Genomic DNA, 18227 nt, shown 5'->3' with positions numbered 1-18227 from the left:
CTGGACCCTCGTCTTCCTGAGTGAGGCAGGATGGGTCTTTAATGAGCATTAACTGTTATTGACTGAGGCACCTGCAGGAACCAGAAATTACCTGTCTCAGCTCCCAATCATTGGTGCAGTTTCTCCACCCAGGGCAGAGTCTTTTCAAAGAGAAATTAATTCCTCTTCTGCCTATTGTCAGAGCAGAGTAACCCAGCAAAATCCTGCCCTTCCTTTCTTCTCCAGAATCCCAAACAGGGCCAAGAATACTTCTGATAACCCACACTTTCCCCCTGTCTCCGCACCCTGAAATGCATCCCTTTCAGGAGTTCTCATGCCTTGAGAAAACTGAATGCATCTTTATCCGACCAAGGGAGGAAAACCCGAAAGCGGAAAGCAGGTTAGCAGGTTGGTGGGCTGCGGCAGAGCCGCTTCAGGCCCACTTATTTACCTCGCGGGTTCGACTAACAGTGATCGAATGGCTGATGGAGACGGGCTCCATCGGCAGCCCGGAGCTTATTAGACGCCTTCTAGAATCCTGCAGTTCAATATAGCACTTTAGCTGCAGAGGAAAAAAAAAAAGATGGCTCTACCGGAATCTGATCAATAAGAAAAAGAGATTCTGGGATTGCAGGTCTCTAGGCTGTATTCATTTCAGTTTGGGAATTGGTTTGGAGAATGTGTTCGTAAGGACAAAAACCCATGGCGTAATGAATGTGTGCTGCTTAAAATAGTGCCGATGCAGAACTGTAACCGTCCAAAATCTAAAGGACTTGGTGATTTCGTTATTTGTACAGTGTCATTCACCTGCCTTTAATTACAGTCAGCGGCTCAGTTGATGCTTCGTTTTGTTCTGTTTCTTAATCTTCCCCATTTGGAGTTGGGGGTCGTTCGCTGTGCAAATTTTTTAAAATCTGTTGGCTTTTATTCAGCTGTCTGAAACACTGGCCCCAGACCGTGTCTTCCCCCTGAACTTCTATGTTGAGCTTCTCAACTGGGGTTTCAAAGGGTTGGAAATAGCAGTTAAAAACCCTCTAAGGAAACAGCTCTCCAACCGGTAGCATGGTTCCGGTGCCCCTCCCCCAAAGGTTTCTCCCAAGAGGCTTACAACTAGGGGGGTTAATCCCCTCTGTATTTCCCATAAAATACGAAGTCCACCTTTAAGCTCGATTTCTTGAGGGGGAGGGGGGAGGAAGTTGGTAGGAGATTCCCCCCAACAGTGTCTCATGCTTAGAAACCCTCTACATCTTTCCATTCCTTGGAGCCCCTCCACAGAGATTTGGAATGCCAGCCCCCCCCCCCCCCCCCCCAGCCAGAAACCTTCTGGTTCTAAGTGGCTGCAGTAGCTCAGGGGACTTTTGCCTTCTTGAAATCTGCCCGGAAGATCTACTTTGAAAAAAAGTCTAAGATAAAAATTAAATGGAGGTCAGCATAATATCCATTCCACCTGTCAAACTCGTTGGTTAGTGGGTATGGAAACTGCGATGCCAGGGGTCGTATTTAATTCCCTGTTTCTAATCTAAACCACTATGGAATAGCTCTGCCTTGGACTAGCAAGATGGCTTAGTGGGTCAGGGCACCCACCACCAAGCATGCCAACCTGAGCTTCATCCCTGGAACTTACATGTGGAAAGAGAAAAATCAACTCGCTCCCCTCCTCTGGCTTCCACACGTATACTGTGGCATGCTGCACTTGCATGCACGCACACACACACATGCACACACACACACATGCTGCACTCGCATGCACGCACACACACACACTCACACACACACATGCTGCACTCGCATGCACGCGCACACACACACGCACACACATGCTGCACTTGCATGCACGCACACACACATGCACACACACATGCTGCACTTGCATGCACGCACACACACACATGCACACACACACACATGCTGCACTCACATGCAGGCGCGCACACACACACATGCACACACACACATGCACACACACATGCTGCACTCGCATGCACGCGCACGCACACACACACACATGCTGCACTCGCATGCACGTGCACACACGCACACACACATGCACACACACATGCATGAACACAAAGAATAGAGAGAGATATGGATGGATAGGTAGGTAGGTAGATAGATAGATAGATAGATAGATAGATAGATAGATAGATAGATAGATAGATAGATAGAGCCTGTCACTGGGAATTACTAAACAGGTCTCCATTTCCCTACCCCTAAGAAATAAACGTCACCCTCACACTTAGATAGCTATACCTTCATGTGTGTGGTGCTTTTTGATTTCCAGAGGACCCTGGCATCTGTTTTACCTGTTTTAGCATAAATAAGGTGCCCTGCACACTGCTGGTGTGCATGTCGTACGTGGCAGGGCAGCATCATGTTCTAATTTCTATGAAGCTGAGACAGTAGACGTAAATATGGGAGATAGACCAGACGGAGGAAAGCGTCCCCACTGCTTAGGGCCTAATCACAACACCTGGCAGTTTTCTTGAATGACACTTTGGAGAAGTCAGTGTAGACTTGAGATGGGTCAAGGAAGAGGCTGGATTTCCAGGGTTCAGGAGGCAGTCTCAGACTCTGGCAGAAGAGTGCCAGGAGTCCCCACATGCTGTGGCCATTTGTAGAAGACTCCCCTTTGCAGGAATTCATAGGGGAAAAATGAAATGCTGCGTATCTTTCCCCAAATATATGAACAGCAAGCGGAACACATTTGTCTGCACCAACATCAGCTCAGATGTTACCAAGGAAAACCCACAGTGTGGAATTCCTTGTGTTTTGAATGCTCTCATTGTTATGAAAAGAAAACAAAGCCCCACAATATTGCCTAGAGCAGATACTAGGCACTCTAAAGACCTTTTCCAAATTGTTTCTAATTCATTAGAAAGTTAATTCAGTCGAAAGCCTAATATTTCTTGATCTGCGAAGAATTACTTAATATGTATGACTAGATCAATTACTCCCTCGTTTGAAAGTACTTTGCATGCATTAGTTCCACAGATCTTCTTTCTTTTGATATTATTAAAGAGAAGGAAATAGAAGCATCCATGCAGGGACCCTGCTACCTCTGTCCCTGCTGGTCTCTGCTAGTCCCTGCTGGTCTCTGCCAGTCCCTACTGGGTTTTCCTGTCCATTTCTCTCATTTAACCACCAAATACTCTGTCCGCACTGAGGTAGGTGAGGTCGTTAGCTCACGGTAAATAAATGGCAGCTCACTGTCGCTCATACCTTCTGTCACACTTCTTCCCCAATAGCCCCTGATGTCCATATAAAATAGTTTGATAACAGTTCAACAAATATCAGCTTCCCGTGTGTTGTGATGGATTGTGTATATATAGGTACAGGTAGCAGAAGAAAAGGTCACGAATAGCTTCGTGGAAACATTATGAATCAGGTCATGGTGGCCTCGGGAAGCCTGTTAGGTAAAAAGTTGTAAGGTTTATAGCAGATAAAGCCCCTTGAAGCAGGTGGTGGTGGTGCGCACCTTTAGTCCCAGCACTTAAGAGGCAGAGACAGGCAGATCTCTGTGAGTTGGAGACCAACCTGGTCTTCAGAGCGAGTTCCAGGACAGCCGGGGCTACACAGAGAAACCCTGTCCTGTAAACAAACAGACAAAGCAGAGACCCTTTCCATCCAGCAGTGCTCTGTCTCCCCATGTCTGTGAAAAGATTTGTTTGTGGATGCAGAGTACATTCTGTCCACAGACATTCTTGCCCGGGCGTTGCTTCAGATCTGAAGCTGTCTTCTTCATAACGTCTTCAGTCAGAGTTCTAAGTTGATTTCATTCTGGCTGTGCAACCTGAACCAAGTCACTTTGTATTTCTGAACTTTAATTTACTTGGCTTTAAGGTGCGGACAATGCCTGCTTCTCAGGTTTGTGTGTATCAAATGTGTGTGAAAATATATTATAAACTATCAAGGCTGGATAGAAGTCTATATAGTTGATGGACAGACTAATGCTAAATGGATGGATGTTAATAGAATGATGATAGATAGATAGATAGATAGATAGATAGATAGATAGATAGATAGATAGATAGATGGATAGATAGAGGGATAGATAGATAGAGGGATAGATAGATAGAGGGATAGATAGATAGAGGGATAGATAGATAGAGGGATAGACAGACAGACAGACGGATGGATGGATGGATGGATGGATGGATGGATGGATGGATAGGGGGATAGATAGAGTGGATAGATGAGATAGATGATAGATGCTAGAAAAGATAGATGATTGATAGGTAGATAGATGATAGATAAGATAGATCATAGATAGGTGGATAGATAAGATAGATGATAGATAAGATAGATCATAGATAGGTAGATAGATGATAGATAGATGATAGGTAGATAGATGACTGATAAATTAGATAGATAGATAGATAGATAGATAGATAGATAGATAGATAGATAGATAGAGATTGTCTTAGTTACTCTTTTATTGTTGTGATAAGACAACAAATCCAAGGAAACTTAGAGAAGAAAGAGGCTATTTAGGACTTACATTTCAGAGGGCTAGTTGATGACCACCATGGCAGGGAGCATGGCAGCAGGCAGGAAGACATATCACTAGATCAGTAGCTAAAGCTTATACCTTAAGACTCAGCTATAAGACACAGAGAGAGAGAGAGAGAGAGAGAGAGAGAGAGAGAGAGAGAGAGAGAGAGAGAGAGAGAGAGAGAGAGAGAGAACACTGACAGGAAAAGGTGTGGGTTTTTGAAACTTTAAAGCCCAACCCCTCAGTAACATACTTCCCCCAGGAAAGCCACACCTCCTAATTCTTCCCAGATAGTTCCACCAACAGGGGACCAAGCACCTTAATATATGAATGAGCCTATGTAGGAATCCATCTCTACTAATTCAAGTCACGAAAGAATACAGCCAAGGAAATCCTGTGGAAATAATATATTGTACCATGATTGTCTAAAACATTTAGGTGAGATGAGGGCTTTTTTTTCTTACATGAAATTTAGAACTTGTATATGTGTGTGTTGCACGTATGTGTGCATGTGTGCAGAAGGGCACATATACATCTGTGCTCGTTGAGGCCAGAGGGTGGCATTGGGTGTCTTCCTCAATCAACCCAAATGTATTTGTTGTTTTTTTAGACACCATCTTTCCCTGAACCTGGAGCTCACTGAGTTTGCTAGGCTGGCTGGCCAGTGAGCCCCAGGGATCCACCTGTCTCCTCCTCAGTGCTGGTGACAGGGTGCACACTGGCATGCAGACATTGAACATGGGTGCTGGGGATCCCAACTCAGGTTCATGCTTTCTTGGCAAGATGACCGAGTTATCACATCAGCCCTGAAATTTAGGACTTTTAAAAAACACGTAGTACCTAATTTTTTTTAACTAGAGAACTAAAGACATCCCCAAGAAGCTCTTATCCCTCTCTGAAATAGAAGACAGCTTGTTATTTCTTTATATCATCCTGTTTCTCCCAAGAAAAAAAGACTACCCAGTGCTCAGCGGTTTTGGAAGCTACAGAATGAACTTTCAGAAAATAACAGCTATGTTGGAAAAAAACAATTTTTATTGCTGTATTAACATCAGGTACTTTCTAATGTCCATCCCTTAGTGGCTCCATTTTAATTTAGATTTTTTTCAGCAGAGAGGACCTATTTATAAACGCTTTGCCTGTCCATGATTTCAAATTTTTCTTCCATGGTCTAAGGAGAAACTCTTCGGACTTAAGCATGGACAGGTAACATGGAACCAAAAGGAAGGTTAGGAATAAACCCTTTGACAGCAGGAGCTTCCGGATGTTCGACAGCTGGCCAGGTTGACAAGCTGACACCTCAGCTCAGCCATGGTTTGAGATGTTGGTGCTGTCTTTGAGCCCAGACCGACCACTTCTGCTACTGAAGACCTCACACCATGCACAGGGAGAAAACAGTGCTTCTGGGCTCAGATACAAACTCCTGGAGTGCTGTGCAGTTGTTGTTTTTTTTATTAATTTAGTCAATCCATTGCCTCTTCTCAAAATACGCAGTGTAGCTCTGACAACTTTGGGGTTAGGAATGTTCATATGGTTAGAGCCTTTTGTATCCCCTCATCAATCTTTACATAATCAGAAGAAATGGGAGAATGGCCTCTTGAGGTTGGCTCCTTGTATTATATATCAAGAGTCTTGTTCTCTGTCAAGCCATGAAAGAAGCAAATGAGACAGCTGGAGTTTGTCCCAACAGACCCAAACAGACCTAAACACCGCCAGTCATTTTTTTAGAGAAATTAAAACCAGACTTTTTTTTTTTAATTCAATGGAAAAGATTCTATTTTCAACTGAATAAAGAAATAGGACAGTGTTTGAAAATCCTGCTTCAGTGGAACTGACCTTGTGGTTTTCATGGTGCCTGAGGCTTGCTGACTTTGAGCAGCTTGCTCTCAAAGACACACACCAGGCTGTTTCTCTACTTGTTAAATTTGGGGAATGTTCCTCATTATATTCAGTCCAGCTCTTGAGTCCGTGGGTCAGCGTTTCGGCTGTTAAAATCTGACCTTGCTAACACTTAAAGGCTAGAAGAATTCTTTCATTCTCCTCTCCCTTTTCTTTTTCTAGTGATAAAAATAAAAGAGGGGTTTTTTTTCTTTCAGTATGGAGGAAATAGGGCTGGTGACACACACCTCTCAGAGTTAATTCTGTTGATGTATTGGCTGAAGTACCATGTCAGTAAGGACTCAAACACTTGGAGATGACTTACATGGCAAGGACTATACCGAGTCACTTCCCTGTGATGTCCAGGTGCTCTTATAGGCAGGTGTTTAGGGCCAGGTGCTCTTATAGCCGGTGTTTATGGCCAGGTGGTCTTATAGCCAGGCGTTTATGACAATGTATTCTTATAGCCGGTGTTTATGGCCAGGTGGTCTTATAGCCAGGCGTTTATGACAATGTATTCTTATAGCGAGGTGTTTATGGCTAGGTAGTCTTATAGCCAGGTGGTCTTACAGCCAGAATCATTAAGCTCTGGTGTTTCTGCCTTCCCTCTACATGCTGGTGCTTAACCAAGGGGTTGTTGCCAATTAAAACCAGACCATGTTTTATTGCTTTTGTTTTTTGTTTTTTGAAGTCAGTAGAAAAGATCATATTTTTAACTGGATAAAGAAATAGGACAATATCTGAAAACCTCATTTGGGTGGAACTAATCTTATGATTTTTATAGTGCCTACAGCTTGCTGACAACCCCCCCATGATCATTTCTCTGAAGTTTTCTATGCTCCTTTGGATTGGCTCCTTTCTCTACTACGCTTTCTGTCTGTGTGGGAGTTTCAGGTCCATTCCCTCGGCGGGTTGAACCAACATCAGAGAGTTGATCCTTCCATCCCGAAAGTGTGGTGTTAAAGTCCTCTCCGTTCACATCAGTCTGGTTTGGACCAGTTGTCTCGCCCTCAGCTAATCACAGAGGTAGAGGTGTGCTTGTCTGTGTCTGTGGCGGGGAGAGGGGAGCTCTCCGCATGGACAGTCAGATTCCTCTAACCAGAAATGGGCTTCGTTTCCAAGCAGACAAAAATAGCCACAGTGCGCAACTGAGAAAACTCACTTGACTTTCCAATTCTGTCAGTATCCAATAGAAGTTCGTTACATATCAGCTTCCATACTTAATTTGATAAGCTTTTAGACTCTCAGATTTGAAGTAATAAAGTCAGGAAAGAAAGAGAGAGAGTGAGAGAGAGAGGGAGGGAGGGAGGGAGGGAGGGAGGGGGGGGAGGGAGGGAGGGAGGGAGGGAGGGAGGGAGGGAGGGAGGGAGGGAGGGAGGAAAGAAAAACAAAATCCCACCTTGGACAGCTCCTTAGTTCTCCGAGTGTAACTAATACCTATCTCCTATCATTATTTTGGAGCACAAATAGAGTAATATTTGTCAAAACATTTTAGAAACTTCAAATCTATGCATTTGGATTCTCTGCAGAATTATGATGATGATGAGATACTTTTTAATTTTCTTCTTCATTATGCTTTTTCAACTGCAACAGAATAAATGCATAAAAATTGAACTGTTTTACACAACTATTCCTATTTCCCAGCTTGCAAGCCCAAACCAGTATCTCTCCACTGGTGCGGAAATAGTAGTAGCCCTTGTGACTGCAAACCCTGCCCAAGGAGCTCCTGCCCACGCAATGAGCTAGCTCAGCATTGGAGCTCCTTGGGGGAAAGATTTATGATTTATAATCCTCCTTAAATACATTGAACTTGTCAAGATCTTAACATGAATTATATGTTTCAAAATGTGTAACTATATTTTCACTTACAAAATATTTATGATACTGCTGTTACACCTGAATGAATGTTTGTGTGGAGAATATACAAGGGATTAAGACAACAGGCAGTTGGATGCCTTCCCTTTTCTCTATTAGCCACATCTAAGTCCTTTGCAGCATTCTTCTATGGAATGTAAGCTGCGCATCATCTTGGCTCCTCAGCTTTGGCCATGCCTGCATCTTCTTGTTGAACACCATTAGCCTATCACTGATTCTTCTGAACTTCCCATGACATCTTCCCGGCCACTCCAAGGCGCTTGAGCCATGCCTCCTTTCTTAGCCTGTAACAGTGCTGGGCTTTTCCAGTTATTTTATTTCTTATCGAGTTGTTTGCCTACTGATTCCAGACCGTCGAAGCGTTTGTGGAACTTGGATTTGACTGAGTACATCCCTGAGCTCCTTCCCAGCAATGTGCTGGACTAAATTTAAGAAGGTAACCTGAGAAGCACACACCTCTCGGGTCCTCCACCAGTGCATCAAATGAGACACTGATCAAAGTACAGTGGAGGGAAACCAAGCTTCCTGCCAGAGACCTCCTAAATTGACATCATTCTAGGTGATTGAATGTTCAGCTAGCTAGTGTTCTTGATGGGTTTTTTTTCCAATTTTTCCATGAGGATGAAATGAGGTCATGGTAGAATCTCGGAAAATATCCCCTAACAAGTGGCTCTGGCCAATGCGCCTTTTTATCCAGAAGCAAGAAACAAATGTTGAACATACAGTTAACAAATGAGTTGAAATAAAGAAGATGACAGCCTCTGTTTGCAAGAAATGACTGTAATGTATATTTTGGAGAGACATTACTGGCAAAAAAAAAAAAGCATTACTTCACAAGAATCTAGTTTCTTTGCAGCAATCCATGCTATGATAAAAAGCTGACTGCTGCCTTACTGAAGGAGCTATTAATATTTCTGCCTTTTGCTGGTCTGAAGCATGTTTGTGGCAGGAGCTCTGCCCTCTCAGCCTTGAAGCAGAACACATACAATGGTCCTGATTGTCTTAACTTCCCAGCAGCAGAGAGAACTCCAGCATCTAGAGAGCTGCCCAGTGAGCACACAGATAGCTTCTGCTTTCCTCCCCCTCTGTAGTTTTTGCCGTGAGGAGATTTTTACAAATAATTGAGCCGTGCCAAGGACAACTACAACTGTCATTTTAAGAAATGCACGTTATAGATTATAGCAACAAATAGGGTGCTAGGAATACCGTAACCCTGTGGGCCACACTGGCAGCGGAGAGATTAACGAGGAGGAGGAGAGGAGGGGAGAGGCGTGGGGTGGGTGGTGCAAGGAGAATCTTGAGCACACAGTTCCGGAACTTGCACCACTCTAGTGGAAGCACAGTTTGCTTCCTCTTACGTTCGCCTACTTCTCTGATGCCGACTCCCGCACTCTTGAGGCCCACATGCGGGCGTTACTAGCAAAATGCCAGTTGGCGCGGCTCTCTCCTTCCAAGAATCGCCGCCCCCCACACACACACACATAAGGGGAAGGTCATGACCACGACGCTTTGGTAAGATGGCTCTTCGGAGAGGCAGGGAAAGGGTGGGAAGTGGCATTCTCTTGAGTCTGTCATTCTCTGCGAGCAAAATAGCTCACCTGAAACCTTTTGTGAAGAGGGTCAGCAAGGCGGTTGCTCCTGTCTTTCCCTCTTTGAAACCAGAAACAGATGCCAGCCCTGAGCTTGAGAGGTTGGCAGTGTGGCTGCTGGGAAGAATCAGAATCAGATGCAGTGGTGAGGGTGCCCAGAGTTTATGTTTTGTTTTGTTTTGTTTTGTTTTTAATCTCAAAGCTCACAAGATAGGAGGATCAGTCTCAGTCTAGGGGAGATGGACAGAAGGGATCAGTTGCTGACCCGCAGCCTCTAGTTAGCTCATAGGAAACAGAAGTTTCTGCCATCCAGGTGGGGCTCAGTTAGTGCCCACACAGAAGGAGGAACCACAGGACCATGGCTGCTTAGAAGGAGGTCTGCACCAGGGCCTTTGCTGAGCTGGGTTTGCTTGACTCCATTTTTTGACAGATCTAATCAGGCCTGCTCAAGGAGCTGCCAAAATCCCTGGCTAAGGCCGAGGCTTCCTCTGGCAACGCGTCCTTTCCTTCTGCCTGCGAGCCCATTTTATGTTGCCTTAAAAGCACTGTCATCCGGGAGAAGGAATAGACTTCCTTGTTCCTTTAGCTTTCGTTCTTCACCCTTCATGTGTCTTCCTGAACAACCTCTGCCCTGAAGTGTAAAAGTATTACACTAACAAAAGAAACGCAAGGGAGAGTCCTTTATCTTTTCGGGGCTAGACTAAGAGAGAAATTTTCGTCACATGCAGAATCTGACTGGAGGGCTGTATTCACAGAAGTTTCCGTATTAAACTAACTCCGCCACATCAGCGGCCGTCCCCGAAGGCTTCCGAAGGCTTCCGGAGCCTAATTGGAATGGCTGGGTAGATGAAGCTGTCAACAGCCTACTCTATCGGAGACCCATCACCAGATTCTCAGCCCCAGTTGACTGCTCTCTCTGACAGTGTTCATGGAAAAGATCACGTCCGTAGCAATCAGATCTCCACAAATGTCAATTAAAAACGGGGCTGATCCCTGCTCCTGTCCTTGCTGCCTTAGGTGGCCCCTCGCTATCTTTGGATGAATGTCAGGGCATCAGGGAGATGGTTTGTTCCTCACGTTCTGAACTTTCCCCAGATCTTACACTTCTGAACGGAAGAACAATCATTTGGCAATATGGGAAACACAGTCCTGAATAAGATAGAAAATGCAAGAGGCCTGAGAGGAGGTTTTTCTGAGCCCGTGTCCTCAGAGGACAATGCAGGGCATGAGGAAGCCAGCCCTGCCACATCTGGACGAAGAGAATGTCTACAGCAGAGGGGCAGCTGTGGATGCTTTGAAGCAAGTTATCTGCATGCGGCTGTCTAAGGCAGAATGAGCCAGAGGAGGGGAAGCATATGGGGTGGGGTCAGAAGATGGAGCATCTTAGAGGCCACTGTGGAGACTTTGTCTTCTCAGAAAAGGCAAGCCGAGTGGCATAGTCTGGCTATTGTTTGAAGTGGGTCGCTTTGGTTCCTGTATTATAAACATATGCTCAGAGAGTGATGGTGGAGGTAGTGAACCTGGTGGGTGAAAAGAGGTGGCGAACCTCAGACAGTGAAAGCTGAGTGCTGGAGGATTTGCTGCTGGACAGAGAGTGTCAGAACAGAACTAGGAATAGGGAACTGTGGGCACTGGCTGATTGGGCTGGTGACTGTAGGCGCCTACTGATTGGGTTGGGGACTGCTGGCCTCTGACTGATTGGCTAGCCAATAGCCGCTGAGATACCAGCCCATTGGGGTGTAGTCTCTCTCCCTTTAAAAAAGCGGGCGCTTCCCTCTCCTCTCTCTCTTGCTTCCGGCGACTAGGCTCCTTTCCTGACTGTGCAGAGGGCTGTTGTCTGGGACGGTGATCTGTAAGTTTTCCCCTTTAAATAAATAATCATTCTATTAATCATAATTCCAAACTGCTGTGGGGTTGTTTGTGACTTACGCCTTCATCTGGTGCCTGAACGTTTGGTTTTACAACCTCCCCCTTTCCTTGGCTGCCTGCCGCCAGGCCAGCTCGGTTTGGCACGGGCCCTTCCTCAGCTGGGCCCTTCCTCAGCTGCGGCTGTGTGGATTTAAACTCCACAGGCCCACGTAGTCTCTGCCCGCCTCTGTTGAATGAGGAGCTGCGATGGGCTGCGTTCCCACCCAGCTCTGCACGGCTAGCTTTACCCGAAATAATTACACGGAAACTGTATTTTTTTAAATACTGCTTGGCCCATTAGCTCTAGCCTCTTACTAGCTAGCTCTTACATCTAGATTAACCCATTTCTAATAATCTGTGTAACACCACAAAGTGGCTTACCAGGGAGATCATAACCTGCGTCTGTCTGGAGTGAGAGAATCATGGCGACTGCTTGACTCGGCTTCTTTCTCCCAAAATTTTGTTCTGTTTACTCCGCCTACCTAATTTTTTGTGCTATTAAAGGGCCAAGACAGTCTCTTTATTTAACCAATGAAATTAACACAAAACAGAAGACTCTTCCCCCATCAGTAGAGCAGCCTCAGGTGGAGGCTACTTTGCTTAAAGAGCGAGGAATTGAGCTGGGCATGGAGAACGGTACTGGGGAAAACAGGAATGCTTTGCTCTGTGATGGAAGATTTTGAGCTTTTTTTTTTCTTTTTGAGAATGCCCTAGTAGGGAAGGCCTAATGGGTGATGAGAGAGATGGTTCACTGGATTGCTATCAGTTGAGTAGAAAAGAAAGTCATGTCGAGGAAGAAAGCTTTGGAGATTGGTGACATTCCTTCTGTTTTATGTCCAGATTTGAATGCAGTTCTGCTGTACTGATATTTTCTTAAATGATGTCGTGGTAACACACGGTACAAGACAACAAGGTCTAGATGTGCACTGTAAGGACATAAGGACACAGGCCAGAATCAAGGGAAAGTTCTGAACCAAGAGAAAATTAGTTGCCGACTTCCTCCTCCTCCTTCTCCTCCTCTTTCTTCTTCTCTCTCTCCCCCTCTCCCTCCCTCCCTCCCTCCCTCCCTTCCTTCCTTCCTTCCATTCTTCTTTTTTCTCTGACTTTTTGAGACAGGGTCCTAACTTCCTAGATAGACCAGGCTGGCCTCAAACTCACAGAGATCCCCCTGCCTCTGCTTCCTGAGTACTGATATTAAAGGTGTGCACCATCATACCCAGCCTAATTTTATTCCTTCTAATGAGTATTAACTGCCATCAAAGAAGTAAAATTATGTTATTGCTTTTGTCGCAATTATAAGACTACTGTGGCTGGCAAGATGGCCGAGAGGGTAAAGGCATTTAACGCCAAACCTGAAGACCTGACTCTGGTCCCCAGAACCCACAGACCATGGGTTGTCCTCTGGCCTCCATCCTTGTACAAATAAATGTGGAAAAAACAAAACCCTGAAGGACTACCTTATCTTTACTTAAACCCATTTATTTGGATTTCATAGTAATTCCAGCTCAGACAAACTAAATCAGCTTTTGCAGTCTATGTGGACAGGGCGCTGGGGAAACACTGATAGGCAAATGAAACAGCAGAGAGACAATGTTCTTCTGCAGCTCTGTCTTCAAGCTCTGCAGCAGCCTCTGCTACAGAGTGGCAAGAGTTCCATCTCTCCAGCAAAGCAGGCAGCCTTTTGTTAGCCTTCATCAGGAAAAAATAAGGATTTCTGCTGCTGCTTCTTCTTCTTCTTCCTCCTCCTCTTCTTCCTCCTCTTCCTCCTCCTCCTCTTCCTCCTCATTCTCCTCCTCCTACTACTACTACTGCTACTATTCCTCCTCCTCCTCCTTCTCCTCCTCCTCTTCTTCTTCTTCTCCTCCTCTCCTTCATATTCTTCCTTCTTCCCTTTCCTCTTCTTCCTCCTCCTCTCCTTCCTCTTCTTTTTTTCTTCTTCTTAGAACTCTGTAAGGTTAATCTCTGAAACGTCTTACGGGAAGTGTGTTGGTAGTGGATTGGTTTACTAGTGGTACGAATGGCAATAATAAAATAGACCAATGAATAACAGTGCTGACTCTCTCTGCAATACAGTACCATTTACCAAAAGCTCCTCATGGATTCCATACATACATACATCTGAATACCTCCTGTGTTCTGGGCCTCTGAAAAGTTAGCTGTGGGAAAAAAAAAATCCCTCTCTCATATAGAGTGGGTGTTGAGTTGGCCTGATAAAACAAGTAAGCCAAGAACTGTCTTTTGCAGATGAAGATATTCTAAAGGGTCATTAAAACTTAGCTTTAGGGGCTGGGGGATGGTTAGGAGCGTGTACTGCTCTGGCAGGGGACCCATGACAAGTGCCTGTGACGCCAGCTCCAGGGAATTTAATCCTCTCTTCTGGCCTTTGAGGGCACTGAGCTCATGTGCATAAACCCACATAATATATTAAACGCATAATTTAAATTATTGAAAAAAAGATGGCTTTAAGTCATCAGTTTTTTAGAACACCTCCCATCCTAGACAAAATGATGTCCTTGGTACTTTCTTCTCTTTCTTAAAGCTTTGAAATCCCAGCACGTGTTGTGTGCTGCAATTGTATCTTCATAGATAGAGTGAGTGTCCATACTGAAGGCTTCACCTGTGTTTAGTCTCGTGGTCCTGTCTAGGAGAAGGGCCATCTCATATTAGGAAGTCATCTGTTACAGCTCACCTGCCTGACCTTGAGGGCAAGTAGATCTGGCAAATTATTTACTGCCAGCAGAACAACTGGGCTCTCTGGAATGTGTCTACTTGAAAAAAAAATCTTCCTAACCAAGACAGCTAATTAACTTCCCTTTGTTTAAGATGTCTTTTAAAAATCAGACTTTTCACCATTTACAACGACTCACACAGGTATTGGGAATCTTGAAGTTTTTACTCCTTGTGCACCCAAGACTGCTTATCCACAGAAACTAGCTATTGTAGCAGCTACAATGGGCAGAATCACGCATGAAGTCTTCAGTATATGTGAGCAGAGAGAATACATTGTCAAATACGAGTTGCGTCAGGCACTCTTGACATTGCTTAGCTCTGGTAGTATTATGATCAGAAGATACCGCCATATAACAGCACACTAAGAGGACATTACCCTGCAGAAACTAAACACTGGACATCCTAGAGAGAAGCTGCTGACACAAGAGGCTCACACCTGCTCAGGGTTTTCCAAAATCAGTGAGGCCTGTCCTGCCAATGTCAGGGTCTTGTCCCCAGGCAGAAGGCTCAGTGCTGGGGACAGGCAGAGAGCGGAGTCCCTGAAAAAGGGTTGAGGCTTTTCCTCCATCCCCATGGAATACAGGGCAGTCTGCCCTTGTGCTTTCCCATCATAGGGCTGGAAAGGGGCTCAGGGGACACCCATAGGGGCATCTTTACCCAAGATAGATTTGGATGCACTTAGCACCTGCTGCGCCTCAGAGGACAGACAGGTGTGTCCTGGAAAAGACCATGAGCAGTCCAAAAGTCTGCCTTCTGTTCTATCCGGCCAGGATGTGTGCATGCCACGTGAGTGGCATGGGTGTGCAGTGAGAAAGCAGAGTGGTGAGCCCACCCCTGCACGCCATACTAGTGTGTACTGAACAGTAGCACCAACTATCGGACGCAATCAGCTCACAAGAGAAAGACCGTATCTTTTCCCCAAGTCCTCCTCTGAACGAAACACAGAGAAGACATGCCAAGAGAGAGCACACCTCCCACCCCTTCCTCCTAGAGGAAGATAGAGTTCAGCCCTACTCACTACCTCTGGTGTCCTACATCCCAAAACTGGCCCATCCTGAGGAGGGAAAAGTTAGAATCTGCAACGAGATAGTATATTACATCTTTTCTATCTTCCAGTCACTTCATGACTGAAAGTGACCAGGAAGCTATGCTACCTACCTGTGAGAGTCTGGTCCATTAAAAACTAAGGGTGAAAAGGGAATGAAACTTTTACGTGTTTTGGTAACTATGGAGTTGAGACTGTCCGGGGGAGCAGCCCCATTTCCAGGTATTTGCCTGCAGCTCAGAAATCCAAGCCTCTCTCAGTGGGCCCTCTGCCTTCTGGTGAAGTCCTACACAAGTTCCCAGAAGTTAGTATATATGCCAACTCCGTGGGACCCCAGCCAGTCACTTGGTCTCTCTGGATGTTGAAGTCCTCTCGGTGACTGGTGGCATGTTAGCTCCTAGTCCATACAAGAGCTAGAGGCTTTGACTCACATGGCAGAATTTACTCATGATGTGGGTGAGAGGGTTCACCGGGTTGAGGGCATCCTATGAATACATTTAGTGCCAGTAAAGACAGTAATCCAACTAAGCCTGGAGTCTGTACAGGTGGCCCTCCGTCGACGCAACTAACAGCAGATCAAAAGTACTGAACATGCTGCATGACTTTGTCATTCTTCCCGAGACAGTATACACCCATGTGTTACGTTCTTTCCAGTGTGCAGGAGGTGTGGGTAGGTTATGCCCTGGAACCGATCCTTCATAGAGACTGAGGGACACTGTACTTTTAAATCAGAAAGAAGCTATTAGGGATAGGGAAGGTAGGGTTAATAGCCCCAAGACTTGACTTGCTGGAGAATGAATTTTTGGGAAATAGGAAGACATCCTCTTTGTAGAGAAAATGGCTTGAAGCTTCAAGTGGGAGCAATAAATTGGAGATGGCCAGACCCCAGGGATGTAGCTCCCTTACGGAGTACCAGGAATCTGGACTCTGCCTCCAGCGCACTGGGCAGACGGCAGAGGACCAAAAGCAAAGGCACAGTGCGGTGGGGAAGCATCTTAACGAGAGAGATGCTGACATCTGTCTCTGCGATGGTGGGAGAGGAGGAAACTTAATCCGGACGGACGAGCTGGCTCCCATAGTTTGTTAATGGCTGAAACTTCCCCTCGGTGGGTTTCAGAGACATATTGTGGGTGTATGTGTCCCCTCCCTGCACTGATCTTTGTCCGCTCCACACATGGGACTTGCTAAGTGACTTCAGACCATATCCTATTATTCAGTTTCAGTGTTTTGGGTTTTATTTGGGGGGAGGAGAAGGACTCTGGTTTTTGACAGTTTCCCTCTGTAGCTGAGCAAACCTCCTGCCTTGACCTCCCAAGTCCTAGGATCACATAGCCTATTTGTTACAGTGTGTCTCATGGTGACAACATTCACGGGAAGGACTCCGAAAGAGTCGGGCCACGAGCACCACAGGTTATATGGAAGTCTCTGCCACAGCACCCGGGAGGGGGTGTGGGTTGGTGGAGCATTTGATTCTGAGCACGCACTACAGTTTTAGATTCCTGCTCGGGTAGTGGAGAGCCCAGTTAAGAAGATGCTGGCTCACTGCACCCCTAAATGGCTGCTGAGATTCCCTAGCCCTGGTCCCTCCCCCTCAACCGGGCGGGGTTTTCCAAAACACCCTCTGCTACAGGGGATCAAGCTCCTGTGGTTCCTCAGCCCCAGGGCCCTGCCCTAGAGACCGCTGGTAGCCATTTACTGTTTATTTTTGACCATTGAGGATAAGAACATCCAGATGTTTAACTGATTTTTAAAGATTTCCTTACCCATCTGTCTTGAATTCAATGAAATAATTACTTTCTGAAAATAACACTGTGAAGAGGGAAAGGATGCTGCTTTTTCTTTATGGCAAAAGTAAAAAATAGTTTGCTTTTTCTGAGGTGTGGATTTATTGGTAATTTCCCTTGATGCAGCACTAATGCGTAAATGGTCTCGCCCCCTGCCCCCGCCCCCTCCCAGTCAACCCAACATACTTTTAAGCAAAATGAAAGACTTGGAAGTCAATTATTAAACCTTGAATGCCCCAGGCATTCTTTTATTTTTTTTTAAAGAAATGTAACTTGTGTATTCTGCTGTTCTCCCTCCCCTCTTGGATAGACGTGGGTAGCTGCCATGTTTTAAATATTGACAAGATAAGACAGTTTTCTGTTTATACCAGCAGTCGTCTGTCTGTGAAATATGGACGAATCAGAACGCTGGATTTCCTTTCTCAGCGATCCATCAGGTCCATAATGTAAGGCCACAGATGATTGTGTTTCTCTTTCTCAACTCACTGTGTGCTGTGTTGCGGTCTTGTGTCACTAAGCCCAAGGTACTGCGTCCCAGCAATGCGGAAAATTTGTGCTGTCTGGTGGCTTCCGAGATGCTTTGTCTATGACCCTCCATTCGCTGTGCTTCGTGACTGGTTGGCGTGTAAACACTGTCCTAAAATGAGAAACAGCCTTGGTTTGGTAATCCACGATTAAAACCTGTCCTGTGTGAGTTTTGGCTTTCATCCTGGGTGTCTGTCTTAACCTTGCTTTTACAGGGAAAAGGCAAAGGGTAAATTGATATCTTAGAGAGACATGTATATATCCGCCTCATTCTTCCCCTTTCGTACTTCATGTCCACAGCTATTTTGTATTTTGTGTCCAGTGACTCTGAGGGTCCATGCACTTTATTTGTGAGAAATACTTGACTTGCATGAGATTCCCTGCAACTGATAGAGATGTTGGGGGAGAAGAGCCCGGGAGGA

At 45.5% G+C, this 18227-nt stretch overlaps 1 protein-coding gene across 27 annotated transcripts in view; it reads left to right on the top strand.

Moving 5' to 3' along the window:
• The window catches only part of Anks1b (ankyrin repeat and sterile alpha motif domain containing 1B), an 867834-nt gene that overhangs the window by 794968 nt on the left and 54639 nt on the right, over positions 1–18227 (top strand). For 12 of the 27 annotated variants that reach the window (XR_012908611.1, XM_075954273.1, XM_075954275.1 and 9 more), the window contains one exon: positions 17652–17726. The exons of 9 other annotated variants lie outside the window; for them this stretch is intronic. Coding sequence is in view for 14 of the 18 variants with exons in the window: in XM_075954273.1 (XP_075810388.1) it covers positions 17652–17726 (75 nt within the window). In the remaining 4 variants the exon portion in view is untranslated. The remainder of the gene's footprint in view (positions 1–17651; positions 17727–18227) is intronic. 6 more of the 27 variants (XR_012908612.1, XR_012908614.1, XR_012908613.1 and 3 more) reach the window with 1 other exon arrangement.

This window comes from Microtus pennsylvanicus, chromosome 20 (genome assembly GCF_037038515.1).
Source record: "Microtus pennsylvanicus isolate mMicPen1 chromosome 20, mMicPen1.hap1, whole genome shotgun sequence".
Lineage (NCBI taxonomy): Eukaryota > Metazoa > Chordata > Mammalia > Rodentia > Cricetidae > Microtus > Microtus pennsylvanicus.
This window is presented reverse-complemented; position numbering and strand designations above follow the sequence as displayed.